At 38.8% G+C, this 16,607-nt stretch overlaps 1 protein-coding gene across 5 annotated transcripts in view; it reads left to right on the top strand.

Moving 5' to 3' along the window:
* The window catches only part of ptpn4a (protein tyrosine phosphatase non-receptor type 4a), a 276,928-nt gene extending 260,809 nt beyond the window's left edge, over positions 1-16,119 (top strand). For 4 of the 5 annotated variants that reach the window (XM_048598845.1, XM_048598844.1, XM_048598843.1 and 1 more), the window contains 2 exons: positions 1,300-1,435; positions 11,158-16,119. In XM_048598845.1, coding sequence (XP_048454802.1) covers positions 1,300-1,435; positions 11,158-11,244 — 223 coding nt within the window. In that variant the 3' untranslated portion in view covers positions 11,245-16,119. The remainder of the gene's footprint in view (positions 1-1,299; positions 1,436-11,157) is intronic. The other variant, XR_007262457.1, reaches the window with a different exon arrangement.
* The last annotated feature ends 488 nt before the right edge of the window (positions 16,120-16,607 follow it).

Raw genomic sequence — 16,607 nt, 5'->3', positions numbered from 1 at the left:
TGAATGAGACCAATGTTTTTCTTCTAAATGTTGACTGTCGGAATTTGTTATTTCTCTGAACATTTACCACACAAGACACTATTGGAAAAAATGAACAGAATAAGTGTGAATATAGCAGATGGATTCAAAACTGTTTAAGCTGTTTAAGGCAGTTCCTCAGTGGTTGAAACAGTGTTCTATTCTGGCATCCATTTTGTTCAGTTTGTTCATAGATGATTTGCATATGCCCACCCTTATTTAAAGTTTGCAGATAATACTAAAATAAGGTGATTTGTAAATCATTGAGAATATCAAAGGAAGCTCTCTGGTGATGTTTAAGAATAAATTCAATGACCGTAAATGTTGCAGATGGGATTCTGTGTCAATAAATGTGGGTGATACGTTGTTATGTGGATGAGCATGTAATTTGAGAATTCACATTCACTAGATCTTAAGATTAGAACATCTGATGGATGGACTTTCAAAAGCAAGTGAAAGATTAGGTTATCAACGTAGAAGTCATAAGAATGTAAGTATTAGAAGCTAGATCAAGCCCTTTTGCCATTCAGTAGAACTGTTGCTGATCATCTACTTCAGCTCTAACTTCTTGCATTCCATATATCCCTAAAAGGTCAATAAATTGTTAACTGCTGTCTTGAACATACTCAGCAGCTTTCTGGGGTGAAGAATTCCAAAGATGCATTACCTTTTAAGTGAGGAAGTTTCTCCTAAATTCAGTCTCACCATCATTTTCTTCAGGGCAGTTAGGGATGGTCAACAAACACCCATGTCCCCCAGGAATAATCAAGAAAAAGTGAGATTATACACAATCTTAGAATAACAGTTAGTACTTCATGCAGCTTTAAGTTCTCCTATAGCAAGGACATTAAGCTAATAGGTCTGCAATACCAATTCATTAAGATGTGTTTGAAATTAGAAAGATAGACGTAGATTAAATGTAAGATATTTAAAGTGGAGACTCGGAAGAGGATTATTGCTCTCTCTCATTTGCTGCTGATGGACTCAGAGGTAGATGAGGATGCAGATTCCAGTACAGTTTATTTGTACGTAATTGTGTTTAGGGAAGGTAAAGTTGCCATATCCCAGGGCTGTTCTCTGGTTAGAGAGAGAGAGAGATGACTGGTGGGAAGTTTAACTTAAAAGACACCACATCTCAGGCAAGGGGGCAAGTTAGGAAGGCAGGACCTTCGTGGTGATCTCAGCCAATGCAGGCATTGGACTCACCTGTTGGCGTCACTCTGCGTTGCAAACCAGCTGCCCAACAACTGAGCTAACGAGCCCCCAAATTATATTTTACAGTGCTGGGATAGGTCGGACGGGAGTTCTCATTACAATGGAGACAGCAATGTGTCTAATTGAATGCAATCAGCCAGTGTATCCATTGGACATTGTACGAACAATGCGAGACCAGAGAGCCATGATGATTCAAACACCAGTGAGTATTGCTTACTTTTTTCACCTGTCATCACAGTTGTATATGTTGGGCTATTGAACCAGATGTTTCCTCCTTCATTTCTGGTTGAGTTATTACACTGTAGAAACTGAGTACTTCACGCAATTTGTATCTGGATGGAGAATTGTTTTTATTTATTCATGGGATGTGGGCATTGCTGGCTGGGCTAGCATTTATTGTCCATCCCAATTTGCCTAGATGGCAGTTAAGAGGCAACCATATTGCTGTGTGTCTGGAGTCACATGTAGGCCAGACCAGGTGAAAATGGCAGTTTCCTTCCCTGAAGGACATTAGTGAACCACTACTTTTCCAACAATTGACAATGGATTCATGGTCATAATTAGACTTTTAACTCCAGATTTTTATTACATTCAAATTCCGCCATCTGCCATGGCGGGACCCAGTGCCTGGGTCTCTGGATTAACAAAATCATTACTTAAATTTTAATGCAGAGCATGACATTGTACAACAGGGATTGAAATGTTATCTATTGTTTCCAACGTATTGACAGTTCGATTCTCCTGATAATGTCATCTGTAATCTTCATTTAGTTTATTAGTTTGGATAAATTATGTATTTTCCTTGGTTAGAATACAATTCTGCTTATAATCCTCTCTTGCAATTTCCCACTGAACACCCATTTGTTTTCCTCCTTTTTCCCTCTGAGTAGTGGTACAGCTTTTCATTGCTCCATCCTGTAGGGATAAGTTTAATAGCTTTTGTAGTGTTAAAACCTTATTCAGTACCCCAAATTATAGCATAGTCTTGTGGAGCACTGATAATATTATTAATTAATTATCATTAATATTGAATCAGAGATAGTAGGAACTGCAGATGCTGGAGAATCCGAGACAACAAGGTGCAGGGCTGGATGAACACAGCAGGCCAAGCAGCATCACAGGAGCAGAATATTGATATTGAGTTGCTTTGCACTAATCGAATCATTGCGATCAGTTCACCAGAACTTTCCCACTCTGTCCCATTTATGAGGGCTAGGGCATGAGCCTACAGAAATGAGTAACATATGCGCAGACCACTCAAGTATCCACTTCTTAAGCCTGAGGCTGTACTCTGATAGAGCTATTCGCTCTAGGCAAGTGTCATAGCCAAAGACAATGGGTCCTTGATCTGTGGCAACCTACAATTTTCATTGTAAAGTAATCATTGAGTAGAAAATTGGGAGATAAAGGAGAATTATGCTTTCCAACTGCATGATCTGCCTGCCTAATTTCATCTTGTAAGAAGAAAACTTTAGAGCGGTCATGTCTCATTCAGAGATCTATAGTAAAATATTGTTTTAGTTTGAAGGTCATTATTGATTTTTGGGCATTTTTTAATGAAGTTATTTGATGAGCCATTTTATTTGAAATGACTTGCCAAATCTGAAAGTCCTCATCCTGTTTTCAAATCCTTTGAACTATAAATAGCATTTGCCTTTTAATTTTATTCTTTATGCTTGTATCGAGATTACTGTGAACAGTTTTGGTCTCCTTAGTCCCCAAGAGACGAGAGCATTAGAAGCAGTTCAGAAAAGGTTTTCTTATGCCCTGTAGGGCAAGAAACCTGTCCTTAACAGATCAGGCTGAAATGTGACCTTGCATCTTCTAAATTCCAGTAGATGGAGACCTAATCAGCCAAAGTTTCTTCAAAAGAAAAGCAATACACCACAGGAATCTGTCAATTATTTTTCTCTATTCTTTTTCATGGGATGTGGGTGTTGCTGGCAAGGCCAACATTTGCAGTCCAACCTTAACCTCTTTTAAACTGAGAGGTTTGCTAGGCCATTTCGAAGGACAGTTAAAACTCACTACCGTTGCAATAGGTCTGGAATCACATTGGCCAGACAAGAAATGGACAGGAATCCTTCCTAAAGTGTCTTAGATGGGTTTTTATGATAATCCAATGGCTTCATGGTCACCACAAGCCTATTAGTCCAGCTTTTATTCAATTGAATTTCAGATCCCCAGCTGTAGTGATGGGATTTGAACTTGTGTCTCAGCGTCATTGTTCCAGGGTTGTATATTGAAGATGCAAAAAAATAACTATTGCCCTACCCTACTCCAGTGGAACTCCAGATAGAGCTGAAGTATACATGATAGTTGTATATTATTCTTTCCTTTTCCACTTCCTCCACCTCAAAAAAAAACTTGATCTACACTCTGGAGGGAATTAGTCTGATTAAACATTTCTTACTTACAACAGTCAACATGCTGTTGTTCCCAATAACTGTTTCAAGATTGAGAGCAACAGAACTGACTGGGAACTATCCTGGAGAGAAGTACTCAGCAGTTGTCATCTGGAACCAATTCGAGTTGCTGGCTTTTGATGGAAAGGGAAAGAAGTATTGAATTAACAGTACTGTCATGGAGTGGAATGTTCTTTCTAAATTAGTTTCTAACATAGCTCAACATTCATGTTGAAAATTAAGATGGGTGAGACTGCCACCTGGTGGTCTGTAGACTGTATGCACGTACTAACCACTTCAACTCTTTGCCAGTTGATTGTAGTTGTTTGCTAGAAATTAGAACTAGTTCTAACACTAGTGCACTATTTCTTATTTATTACAAATTCTGTTGCTTTCAATGTACAACAATATGGAACCATTCTGCATAGTGATTTGAAGGAGCCCAAAAAGAGTATTCTTTTGAACAGCCCAAACAAAGTACCAGTACATAATTAGCACGTGAATGGAGTGGAATATCTGCCTCTCTTCGTCAGGGTGGCATTTTAGAAGTCAAACCACCATATAGAAAGCAAGAGAACAGAAGAATTTAACAACAACATGATTGTTTAGTGCTTTTATTGTTGATAAAATGACTGAAGGCCCATAACAGTTGCCTAGGCAATGACAAGCATGAAGACAAAAAACCAGAAGAGGGCTAACTAAAGTTTGGTCAGAGGGATCAGTTTTTAAGGAGGATCTTAAAGGGGGAGAAGCAGCAGGAGGTGCAGTGGTTTGGATTTGAACTTCCTGAACATTTGTTGGCATTCTTTGAAGAAATAATATGCTGTGGGTAAAGCCAAACTGAGAAGATATACGATATTTAGACTTCAAGAAGGCATTTGATGACGTACCACTTCACAGGTTATTGCGAAAAATAAAAGCGAATGGTGCAGGAGGTAACATTGGCATGAATTGAAGATTGACCAGGAAACAAGCAATGGATTATCTACTGGCTGGCAAGATGTAACAAATGGTGTTCACAGAGATCAATGCATGGGACTCAATTTCTATAAATTAGTTGGATGGAGATAGTAAGTTGTGAAGAGAATATGATGAAGCTGAAAAGTGACGTATGTAGATTAAGTCAGTGGCAAATATCTGGCAAATGGCATATACTGAGAGAAAATGTGAAGTTGCCAGTTTGGCAGGAAGAATAGAAAATGTACACGATCGAACTGGTGAGAAATTGCAGAGCATTAAGATGCAAAAGGATCTGCGTATCCTACTGCCTGAATCACAAGTGATGAGTGTGCAGATGCAGTAAGTAAATAAGAAAGCTGATACAATTAAATACAAAAGTAGGGAGGTTTGGCTTTGGTTAAACAGGTCTTTGATGTGACCACAACTGGAGTGCTCTGTACAGTACAAGTCTTATTTAAGGAAGGATGTAAATGCATTAGAAACAGTTCAAAGAAAGTTCACTCAACTAATACCTGGAATGGATGGGTTGTTTTGTGAGTTTTGAAGATTAAGAGATGACTCCATTGAGAAATCTGTTACTCAAGAAGGGAGCAAAAGATAAACCAGGAAACTACAAGCCAGTCTGTGTAACTTAAGTGGTGGAAAAACTATTGGAAGCAATTCTGAGGGGCTAAATTAATGTGCATTTCAAGACACAGGAAGTAATCAAGAACAGTAGGCCTGGTTTTGTTAACGGAACCTTTGCTGTTAGTGATGTACCCCGTAAACAACTTAGACTTGAATGTAAGACGGTTGATCAGTAAGCTTGTAGATAATCCAAAACTCGGTGGGGTAGTAAATAATGAGGAAGATAGCATTAGATTACAGGAGGATATAGATGGCCTGGTCAGATGGGCAGATCAGTGGCAAATGACAACATTCTGGCAATAGTACTGAAGACTCGTACTCAGAACTTGCTTCTCCCCTAGCCAAAGCTGTTCCAGAACAGTTACAATGCTGGCACCTACCCGACAATGTAGAAAATTGCCCAATTAGGCCCTGTACATAAAAAGCAGGACAAATCCGACTCAGCCAATTACCACCCCATTAGTCAACTCTCAATCATCAGTAAAGTGATGGAAGGTGTCATCAACAGTGCTATCAAGCAGCACCTGCTTAGTAATAATCTGCTCAGTGATCCCCAGTTTGGGTTCTGCCAGGGCCACTCAGCTCCTGACCTCATTACAACCTTGATTCAAACATGGACAGAAGAGCTGAACTCCAGAGATGAGACGAGATTGACATTCCTTGATATCAAGGCTGCATTGGACTGTGTGTGGCATCAAGCAGCCCTAGCAAAACTGGAATCAGTGAGTATCACAGAGCAAACTCTTTGAGGATTGCAGTCATAGCTTACACATAGGAAGATGATTGTGGTTGTCGGAGGTCAGTCATCTAGCTCCAGGACACATCTGCATAAGTTCCTCAGGATAGTATCCTAGGCACAACCATCTTCAGCTGCTTCAATGATTTTCCCCTCTGTCGTAAGGTCAGAAGTGGGGATGTTTGCCAATGATTGTACAATCTTCAGCACCATTTGTGACTCCTCAGATATTTGAAGCAGTCCATATTCAAATGCATCAAGATCTGGACAATATCCAGGCTTGGGCTGACAAGTGGCAAGTGACATTCGCGCCACACAAATGCCAGGCTATGACCATCACCAATAAGAGACTATCTAACCACCACCCCTTGACATTCAATGATGTTACCATCACTGAAGCCCCCACTATCAACATCTTGAGAGTTATCATTGATCAGAAACTCAACTGGACCTACCACATAAACACAGTAACTATAAGAGCAGGTCAGAGGTAAGGAATACTACACAAGTAACTCCCCTCCTGACTCCTAAAAGGCTGTCCACCATCTACAAGGCACAAGTAAGGAGTATGATGGAATACTGCATACTTGCCTGGATAAGTGCAGCCCGCTTGTTTGGCACCACATTCACAAGCATCCACTCTGTTCACCACCGACGCTCAGTAGCAGCAGTGTGTACTATCTACAAGATGCTCTGCAGAAATTCACCAAAGATCCTCGGATGGCACCTTCAAAACCCATGACCACTTCCATCTAGAAGGACAGGGGCAGCACATACATGGGAATACCACCACCTTCAGTCACCATCCTGACTTGGAAATATATCGCTGTTCCTTCTCTGTTGCTGGGTCAAAATCCTGGAAATCCCTTCCTAATGGCGTTGTGGGTCAACCCACAGCAGGTGGACTGCAGCAGTTAAAGAAGGCAGCTCACCATCACCTTTTCAAGGGCAACTAGGGACAGGCAAGAAATGCTGGCCAGCCAGTGATTCCCACATACCACAAAATGAATAAAAATAAAAAAAAAAATTAATCTGGATAAAGGTGAGGAAATGCTCATCGGCAGGACAAACAAGGCAAGAGAATACATATGCACGGTGGGATCTTGGGAAGCATCGAGGTTCAGAGGGACCTTGGTGTGCATGACCATCAGTCCTTTAAAGTAGCAGGACATGTGGATAAAGTGGTTGGGGCTAAGAACGCCTCAGGGTAGGCAATGACCTAGTGGCATTATCGCAGGACTATTAATCCAGAGTCTTGGGTAATGTTTTGGGAATCTGGACTTTTATCTTGCCATGGCAGATGGTGGAATTTGAACCTTAAGTTCTGGAATTAAGAGTCTAATGATGACCGTGAAACTATTGATGATTGTCAGAAAAAACCAGTCTGCTTCACTAATGCCCTCCAGGGAAGGATATCCTTACTTAATCTGCCCCACGTTTAACGACAGACCCACAGCAATGTGGTCAACTCTTAACTGCCTTCTGGGGCAATTAGGGATGGGCAGTAAATGCTGTTGTAGCTAGCAATGCCCAAATCCTATCAATGATTTTTTTTTTAAATAGGAAACACTGCCTCAGCTAATAAAGGCAACTATGAAGGGAGGTTATGCTAGAACTATAAAAAGATGGTTAGACTACAACTAGGATATTGTGTGCAGTTCTGAAATCCACATTTTGGGAGAAATGTGCTCGCACTGGACAACGTGCACAGGAGATTTTCCAGGATATTGCTTGGTCTGGAGGGTTTTACTATGAAGAGAGTTTGGATAGACAGGTTGATTTCCTTGAAGCATAGAAGATGGACAGGGCACATGATTAGAATAGAATAATAGAATCTGTACATTGTGGTAAGAGACCATTCAGCCCATTTGAGTCCACACCAACCCTCTGAAGAGCAACCCACCCAGACCCAGCCCCCTACCCTATCCCCTTAACCCTGCGTTTACCATGGCTAATCCACCTAGTCTATACATTGCTGAATACTATGGGCAATTTAGCATGGCCAATCCACCTAGTCTACACATCTTGGACTATGGGAGGAAACCAGAGATGTATAACATTATGAGAGGCCTGGACAGGAAGAAACCTTTCCCCTTGGTGGAGGGATCAGTAACCAGGGGATGTAAATTTAAGTTAAGGGCCTGGAGGTTTAGAAAGGACTTGAGTAAAAATGTTCTTACCCAGAGGGTGGTGGGAACCTGGAACTCACTGTCTGTAAGAGTGGTAGAGGCAGAAACCCTCATAATAATTAAGTATTTGGATATGCATTTGCTAAGGCATTGAACTCTATAGACCAAGTGCTGGAAAATTCAGTGTTGGTTGTTTGTGACTCGCACAGATTCCTTGGGCTGAAGGGTCTTTCTTTGCTGGGAAGCTTTATGACTTTGTCATACAAGATGAGGGGTCGTGACAGGGTTGGTGTGGAAAGGATGTTATCCTCTTGCTGGAGAATTTGTACCTAGGAGTCGGTCCTTAAAAATAAGGGATTTCCCATTCGAAACAGAGATAAGGAGAAACTTTTGAGGGTCATAAGTATTTTGAACTCTTTGTTAAAAGGCAGTGGAAGCAGATTTTGAATATTTTTAAGGCAGAGATATATGAATTCTTGGTAAGCAAAGGTGTGAAAATTATTGGGTGTAGGCTGAAATTTGGAGTAATCAGATTGGCCATCATCTACCGAACGCAGAGCTGATGCCAGGAGATGTCTAGCCTACCTCTACTTGTATCTAATTCGTATGTTCATATGTAACATAAGGTGTAGAGAGGGAAGCTACCAACGTTGAAGATTTTAACAACACTAGCATCAAAGGAACAGAGTTTGGAGGGCAGAGGTCACTTCAGGGCTGAATCAAAGCAATGGTTGAGATTTTTGTCAGGTGGATGAAATTGATTGAAAAAGTACAAAGTTTGTCATGGAAGCTTAAAACTATGATTTTTATCTTGTCAGTGTAATAAATTGTGACTCATTAAAAATTGCATGTCAGTCAATTAGTTTGACAGTGCAGAGTGCGAGGGTCACAAAAGGTGATAGAGAGGAGCTGCTCGATGTCTGCAGGAAATGTATGGAAGATGATTGTATCTCTACATATGATGCTGCCAATGGTTAGCACGTAGAAATGGAAGAGAATAAGTGGAACAGTGGAATCCTCTTCTTTGCAGAGGTGGCAGTCTTGTAAATAGGAGGGGCACTTAATTAGGTAAGGCGATAACATAACCAAACCCCATCACCTCCACCAGGATTACATTCTGGGCAGTTGTATGACCCCAGCTGATGGGATTACTGGGCATGTCAGAGCCCAGAGTGAAACCTGGCTTGAAATATCACAAGGGTTTATTCTCCAATTTGGTTACTGTGTTGGTCACCGAATACATTCACATGAGGGTGAATATGTGTTCATTTAATGAGAGTTAATTACACAAAAGAATTTTTAATGAACCTGAGACAATTTGGAAAGATCTTTATTATAAGCAGCAAAAAATTCCCTTTTCAGCAGTGAAGTATCAATTCTATCTTTAATGCTTTAATTTCTTGCTTACAATCCTGTCAGATGTGTTTCCCTTTGATAACTCTCCATGCATTCACCAGATATGATTATCTCCATCTCTTCCCAAGAGCGATAGACGGGCTGACTCGCTGTCTTTTTCCATAAGATTATAAAACATAAGAGCAGAAGTAGGCCATTTGGACAGTGGATCTGCATCCATTTAGATCATGGCTGACCTGATAATCTTCAACTCCACTTTCCTGCTTTTTCCCCATAACCCTTGATTCCTTTGCTGAACAAAAATCTGTCCATCTAACCTGGCCCTCTAGCACTGCTTATAAAAATAAAAACTTCTTTCGAGCCTGAATTAAAACTACAAATTATAACTACCATTCCACAGATACAGGTCAAGAATGCTTTATTCAAAACCTTGAGACCAATGAGTTTTTGGGTCGACTGAAGTCCATTCAAGTCCATTTGTGCCCTTTGGAAAAAAAACTCTGCTTAACCCAAATGGGCCTAAAAAATGAAGTTCTTTTCCCAAAGGACCTGAGTGGGCCCGTAGACACGCTGAGTTCGGCCCTTTGGGGAAAATAAACTTCACTTTTAGGTCGGTTCAGACAAGTGAAGTTATTTTCCAAAAGGCCTGAACTCAACATGTCTACAGGTCCTTTTGAGTTCACTCTTGAAAAGACCTTCAGAGTTTAGGTCTGTTCAGTTTTCAGATGTACAGAAATTGGATACCAACCTGTATAACCTTTCTTTCTAAACTTTACCTGCAGGTGGCCTTGACCATCTGTTTCTCTGTAGGTCATAAAACTCAACTCGGTAAACATGCAGCAATCATTTCACAGGTAGCTGATGAGTGATTTAAGTCACATGCTTTCTTGAAAAAGCTGTCTTTTAGCTTTCTATTCCAAATGATTTTCTGATGTAATTTTTAAAATAAAACAAGTCATCTTTGAGGAACTAAAACCAAGGATCTATTGACCTCTGCTTTAGAATTCAAGTTTCCAAATTATATAGTCAACACTGCCATACCCACCCTGCCAGCTGAAGTCCCTAAGTGGACAAGTAAAATGCACTTTGTAGTCTTATTCCATCAATATGTGGAATAACCCAGCTGCAGGTGGGCTTGTCACTATGCTGGGTGCAACACTGCTGCTACTCTGCAGGAAGCTTGTCATCTTGGTCCTCAAAAAAAAACAAAGAAAATCAATGCCTGTTTGAGCGTCTGAATGTTGGGCAGGAAGTGCCTGCTAAGGGCCAGCCCCAACCCTAAATCACTTATCTTTGTCTGGGACTAATGGCTGTGTAATTTTGGAGTAGCCTGCAATGCACTCCTGAGCATAGCAGCTGTCAGCTTGTGTTGCTAGCAACTCTTATCGTCAGGACTTCTGTGCCTAGGGTCTTGATCAGTCAAGGTCAAGCAAAGATCTGCCAGTGGCCAGTGCCTGATTGGCATGTGATTTGACAGGTCTTCACTGGAAGAGGCAATATTGGCCTCTTAACAACTCCCCAACCAGCAGACAAGACCCCCAGTGCCCTCAAGAAGACTTCATCCAAAGATTCTGCTGGGCAAGCCACAAATTACAACAATCTCATCTTGAATGATTAAAAAAACAAGATTTTCTATGAAATAGATTGCATTCTGTTGAGTGTAAAATTATCAAAAATAAGCAACTGAACTTTCCTTTCTTTCTTCCCACAGAGTCAATACAAGTTTGTTTGTGAAGCTATTATGAGGGTGTACGAAGAAGGCATTGTGAAACCATTGCAGTCAACGCTGTACAATTAGCCTAAGGAGAAGGCCTTTGCTTATTGTTGAAACTGATTTGCTGGCTACATTTACAGTGTCATAATGTGCTTGCACAACCTGCTGACCTGATACAAGTTTGAGGACTGAAAGATGGCAAACTGGAGCATGGACAATGAGAACCTAAGCACTGTTGCACTTTATGTTCAAAAAGAAGTAGTTTCTGCTTATGTGATCGTACTGACGGCAATTACAATGAACACAGTTGCCCTAATTTCTGAAATACCATGTCCTCTGCTCCGGTTTTGTTCAGGGATATTGTCAGCTTTTGGATTCCGCTGTAGTGCCAAAAGGAGAACTACCTATATGATTTTTCCCTCACCTGCCTATGAATTTGTCCTCGTCCTGGCTGGTTTAACTAAGAGAATTTATTCAGAAGGACCACCTTTAATGGTACACATTTTCTGTTCATGATCTGACTTAACCATCTGTACTTGACCTTTTGGAGGAATCCATGAACTTGAAAATGTGTGCTGCAGTGGAATTATTGTTTCTTTTTATTAACGAGTGTTCACGCTGCCTTTGACTAATGTGCAGATAAAAGTCTCATCTCTTAGATTGTGTTCATTAATGTAGTTTATAATAAAAATTAAGGTTCAGTGAGCACTTATTAGTCAAATTGACCCAAACTGTCTCACTTTCAAATTTCGATGTGCAGCTTTTTAACTTATGGTGAAACTAGAGCAGTCACTCAATACGTACTTTCCTCTGTTCCAGATCAAAGATCTTACTGTCTTTTTTCCTGCACTTATGTGCCAGTGTTCCTAAATTAGAAAGAAATCTTTATATATAACTTCAGAGAAAATATGTGGTAAAATTTGTCAGTGAATTTCAACCAACAGTAACATTTATGATGAGTTTTGGGCTTTACTGATGAAGCATTGAAGCCCAAAATATAAATAACTCTACTTGGAAATTTAGCCTTAACCACCTGTTTCCTCACAAGATATTAGAATCTGGGTGCTGCTTACTGATTACCACGTTACACATTGGCTAGGACAATCTAATCCAAAGACTTGAACTCATATCCAGTCCAGGTGGTGAAATTTTACTCAACTGTTGCCTTTAAGGGCCACCAAAAATATTAAGTTGTCCTTCTCCACAGGTTTGATCCTGCAGTGAACTGTGTCATGGGGAAAGGTGCATGCCTGCAATTTTCCTTTGATCTGATTATGTTTTTAGGCACTTGGTGATGGGTGCGCACCTCCCTTACCAGTGCCACATATAAGCTTGCTTTACTCTTACCAATTTAGTTTTACTTCTGTTATCAGCACTAGGTTTGTACCCAAAGAACTGCATGAGAGGTGCTGTAGGGTAATTTATATAATAAGACACTAAATCAAAGTACTGGAAGATAGAAAGCACAAATAGAAGCTGGTAAAGTAAACAATATCTAACTTCTGAAATGCTGATGGACGTTGCAGTTTTGCTGGTCAGTATCCCAGCAATCACTTGCAATGCTTTTGGCACCATTGATTGGTAACAGTACACATAATTTAATTGTCTGCATCTAGATCATGCCTTTTGTTTTGATTGAAGGCACTTTGGGATAAAGAAATTATTGATATTTTCATGCACAGGAAATAGCAAAATATACCACTTGTGAATGATTAAAATGAAATGTTGGAAAAATATGGAAATACTACATTAGGTAGGATGTGAAAGATCTGTGCAAAGATTTTGTTTTATGAAACTGGAACCCTATTTTAACATGCCACTACTTTTCTCACACTTAAATTTTGCACGTATTTTTGTTTCAAAAATCTTTATGGCATAAAGTAAGAAGTAGGACACTTAATTTTTTCAAACAATAAATGAATATATTTTTGACTCTGCAGGATCTAGAGGAGATTTGAGACCTCTAAAAGTATGCACTCAGTGAACAGTGTGAATCCCATTGCAAACAATTTTTTGCCAGAGAATAAAAATGGATGAGTGACTGTTTATTTTAACCCTGTCTAAATATCTGCACATCTGTACTCGTGTGTATTAATATGTTGTACCCTGTGCAGCTGTAAATAATGCTGTCGAGTTGAATGCCATTCATACCGTCAGCGAAATGCAATCCCATTCATCTGGTCGGGATTGATGAAACAAGTAAGCAATTTGGATGGTGAGAACAAAGGGTTAAGCTACGCACAACCAATAATTGGTAGTAACAAGCCTCATTTACTACTTCTATTTCCTTTGGTCTCCTTAGTTGTGTATAACTGCAGTGTTATTTTTTTTACTAGATTTACCATGAGGAAGGAGGCATGTGAATTGATCCATTTTATTCTGTCATGCTGTATGATGAACATGAATGTATCTATCAACCATGCAAAATTGCAAGCGGTAGAGTAATGACTGTTGGATTTTAAGGATAAATATTTTTCATACCATTTGTATAAAAAAATTAAAAGTTTGTAACATTTCCATTAAAAAAAATTTACAGGTTAAAATGTGTTTAAATTGTAAATAAGAGCAATACTATTGAGACTGTCTGTTCAGTGCCAATTCACAATGTAGAGGTTGATTTCTCTATTGCTTACTGACTGTAATCATGCAGGTTTAGTGTTTGCATTGTTTTCCATGTTGTTTAGAAATTTGGAAGTAATTTGCAAATTTCCATTTCTGAAATAATTACGGGCACTTTATATTACAATATACTACTGACATTATCAAGTGATTTGATTTCATACATAGACACTAAGCTTTAAACATCTTTGCTTTGTGTATGGAGCTTATAAGAATTCAGACTGGTTGATTTGATTTATCTTTGGATTGGGCTTTTAGATCTAAGGAAGAGTGTCTGGCTGAGCTATTATCTTCACTTAAATTTTTGATACTGAACAGTGATGGTCTATAATTTTGAGACTGCACCAATGTCCAAATTGTAGGGTTAGAACAATATTAGAAAATTTCAGTGTGGTTTGAAAGCTTTGTGTCATGTTACCATAATTTGGGGACAGCATTGCCTACCAGCCAATATCCATCGCCAACCTTTCTGCTCAAAATTGCCATCTGGGTTCTACACTTACTTCTAAATATTAAGTAACTGCAGCTGTAGATCAGGCCATTTGATTGGGCACAAGGTTAATGTATGCTTTTAAGAAAGGATGCAGTGTATCGCAGAACTAATCTAAATTTTAGTTAATATTGATGTTTTTAGTAGCAACTTCTAAGAGTATTACATCTTAGCAAAGCTGGATTTATAAAGATGGGTTTGCTTAATTCGCCCGTACCTGGACTCCTCCACATAAAGAAAGAAAATAATGGGTAGGAAGGGAACCTCTAGTGCTGAGTTTAAAATGAATGAGCCTTTTGCCAGTGTGGGCAATATATTTACTCAGGTGGGCTTTTGAGTTTGATTAATTTGAGAATGATTTATTTCAAAATTGCTCTTAGGGCTTCTAGTTAAAAGTTTTTAAATTGTAGTAAAGAAAAACATGTTGCCCTGTGTTGAATATATGCCTTAGGAACGGGTTCAGTAAATGATTGAGGGCAGCTTTTTCCATTGTGATAGATCTTAATGAATAAAGATTGAGTCATTCCTCTTGTTGTACTTATCTTACAATTTTCACAATTCACTCTAAAAGTACCTAAAACGAGAAGGGGAAAGAATTCTTTCTGGGGCTGTTTGGTTCTCATAAATCGATAATTGACTAATCTGATTTAATCATGTTTAATCTTTGCCCTTAAAAAGCATTGTAATTAGAAAACTGCAGGACAACCAATATGATAAAAGCTGCAAATTATTAATGTTGTAATAAATATGCACAATAGTGTTGATCGTATGCTTTTATTTCCTAAATGAAAGTGAAACCTTGTGCCTGATCCTGCAGTCTGGACTGTACATGTTGCAGTTTCTCAAAAAAATTCTAATTGCAATTTTATGACCCATTTTAATTTGAACTTTTTGCTTTCAAACTGCCTATAAATACTTTAGTACTGCATATATTTAATGAAAAACAAAGTGCTGGAAATTTCAGTTCCGACAATATTTCTGGAGAGAGAAAAGTTTCCAAACACAACTCAATTACTATTGGTCAATTCTGACAACAGGTCACCAACCTGAAACTTCAACAGTTTCTCTCTCCAAATGTGCTGACCTGTTAGATGTTTCCAGCAGTTTCTGTTTTTATTTCAGATTTCCTGCACCCGTGATATTTACTTTTTAATCCAGGTATGCTTGTTTTCCTATTCATTGGCTGTTTTTTATCCTTCACTTGAATTTTATCAACACTGGAAAAATGTGAAAAGGAGTTGAGCGTTCGCAGTTTCTTACTGTATGCTTTAAGAAGGCCTTATTCATTTCAAATTTCAAAAATAGCTAATGGCACCTTTGCTGATGACCAACAAGTAAAACCCAGCTTGTAAAATATCAGCAGGTAAAGGATTGACTGATATAGTACGAACATCACATAAGCGATCAGTCACCTGGAGTTGGGTTGGGGGGTTGGGGATTTAGAATTTTTTATGTCTGACTCACTCCCTTTTAAATTTTTGTGGATATTATTTAATTTGACTTGACAAGAATTGTCTCGTTTGGGTACGAACTTAATAGTTTATTTGTGACTTAATTGTTCTGTTACAAAAATAAAGGAAATGTGCATAGTAATTTAAAGTGTACCACCCGTGAGTTTATTTTTTGGAGGGGCAGTTGTAACTATATGTAATTAAATTTAATAATTTTGTAATTTTTTTCTCTAATAAATTTTCAGTTTTAGCTGGTACTTGGATTCTTTTGATTCAAGAAATATTCTTATGTACATTTTAATGAGGTTTGATTGGATCCTGTACATAGTGACCCAGTTGCTGCATGTACAGTTAACCTTATGCTTTGTTTATAACAGTAAAACTTGGTTTTAACAGCAATCTGTGGTTTTGTTGCAATTTATTTCCGCTGACTAATACATGTCTGTTCTCTTATTTCTGCATAGTGGATAATCTGAGGATGAGAAGAAGAACGGAGATATACTTTTGCAGCGATGTAGAGTGCACTTTAAAATGAATTTCAATATTGGACAAAAGCAAGGCATGACTAGAATTCTTCATTTTGATTGGTTATTTTTCCTTTCATAAAAGGAATATAATCCTGAAGGACCTTTGTAATTATTTAAGGAAGCATCCTGGTTAAGTGGCAGTTTTTTTTTTGAAGAAGTAGTATTGACTAACTTGTTACTTGTTTTTTTAAAGTCATTTGCAAAGTGTAAATAGTCCACCTCCAGAAGAAAGAAATTCTAAGCATAAGTTGAGCTATGTATGAGAGTCACAAGGATTTTTTTTCTTTTCCTACATAGATTATATAGGTTGGAGAATTCTCCTCAGAGAAAGAAGGTTCTGAGGATTTTGAATTAATATGT

Source organism: Rhincodon typus, chromosome 7, assembly GCF_021869965.1.
Source record: "Rhincodon typus isolate 14 chromosome 7, sRhiTyp1.1, whole genome shotgun sequence".
NCBI classification, from domain to species: Eukaryota; Metazoa; Chordata; class Chondrichthyes; order Orectolobiformes; family Rhincodontidae; genus Rhincodon; species Rhincodon typus.
Note: the sequence above shows the minus strand (reverse complement) of the source record. Positions and strands in the feature narration are given on the sequence as shown.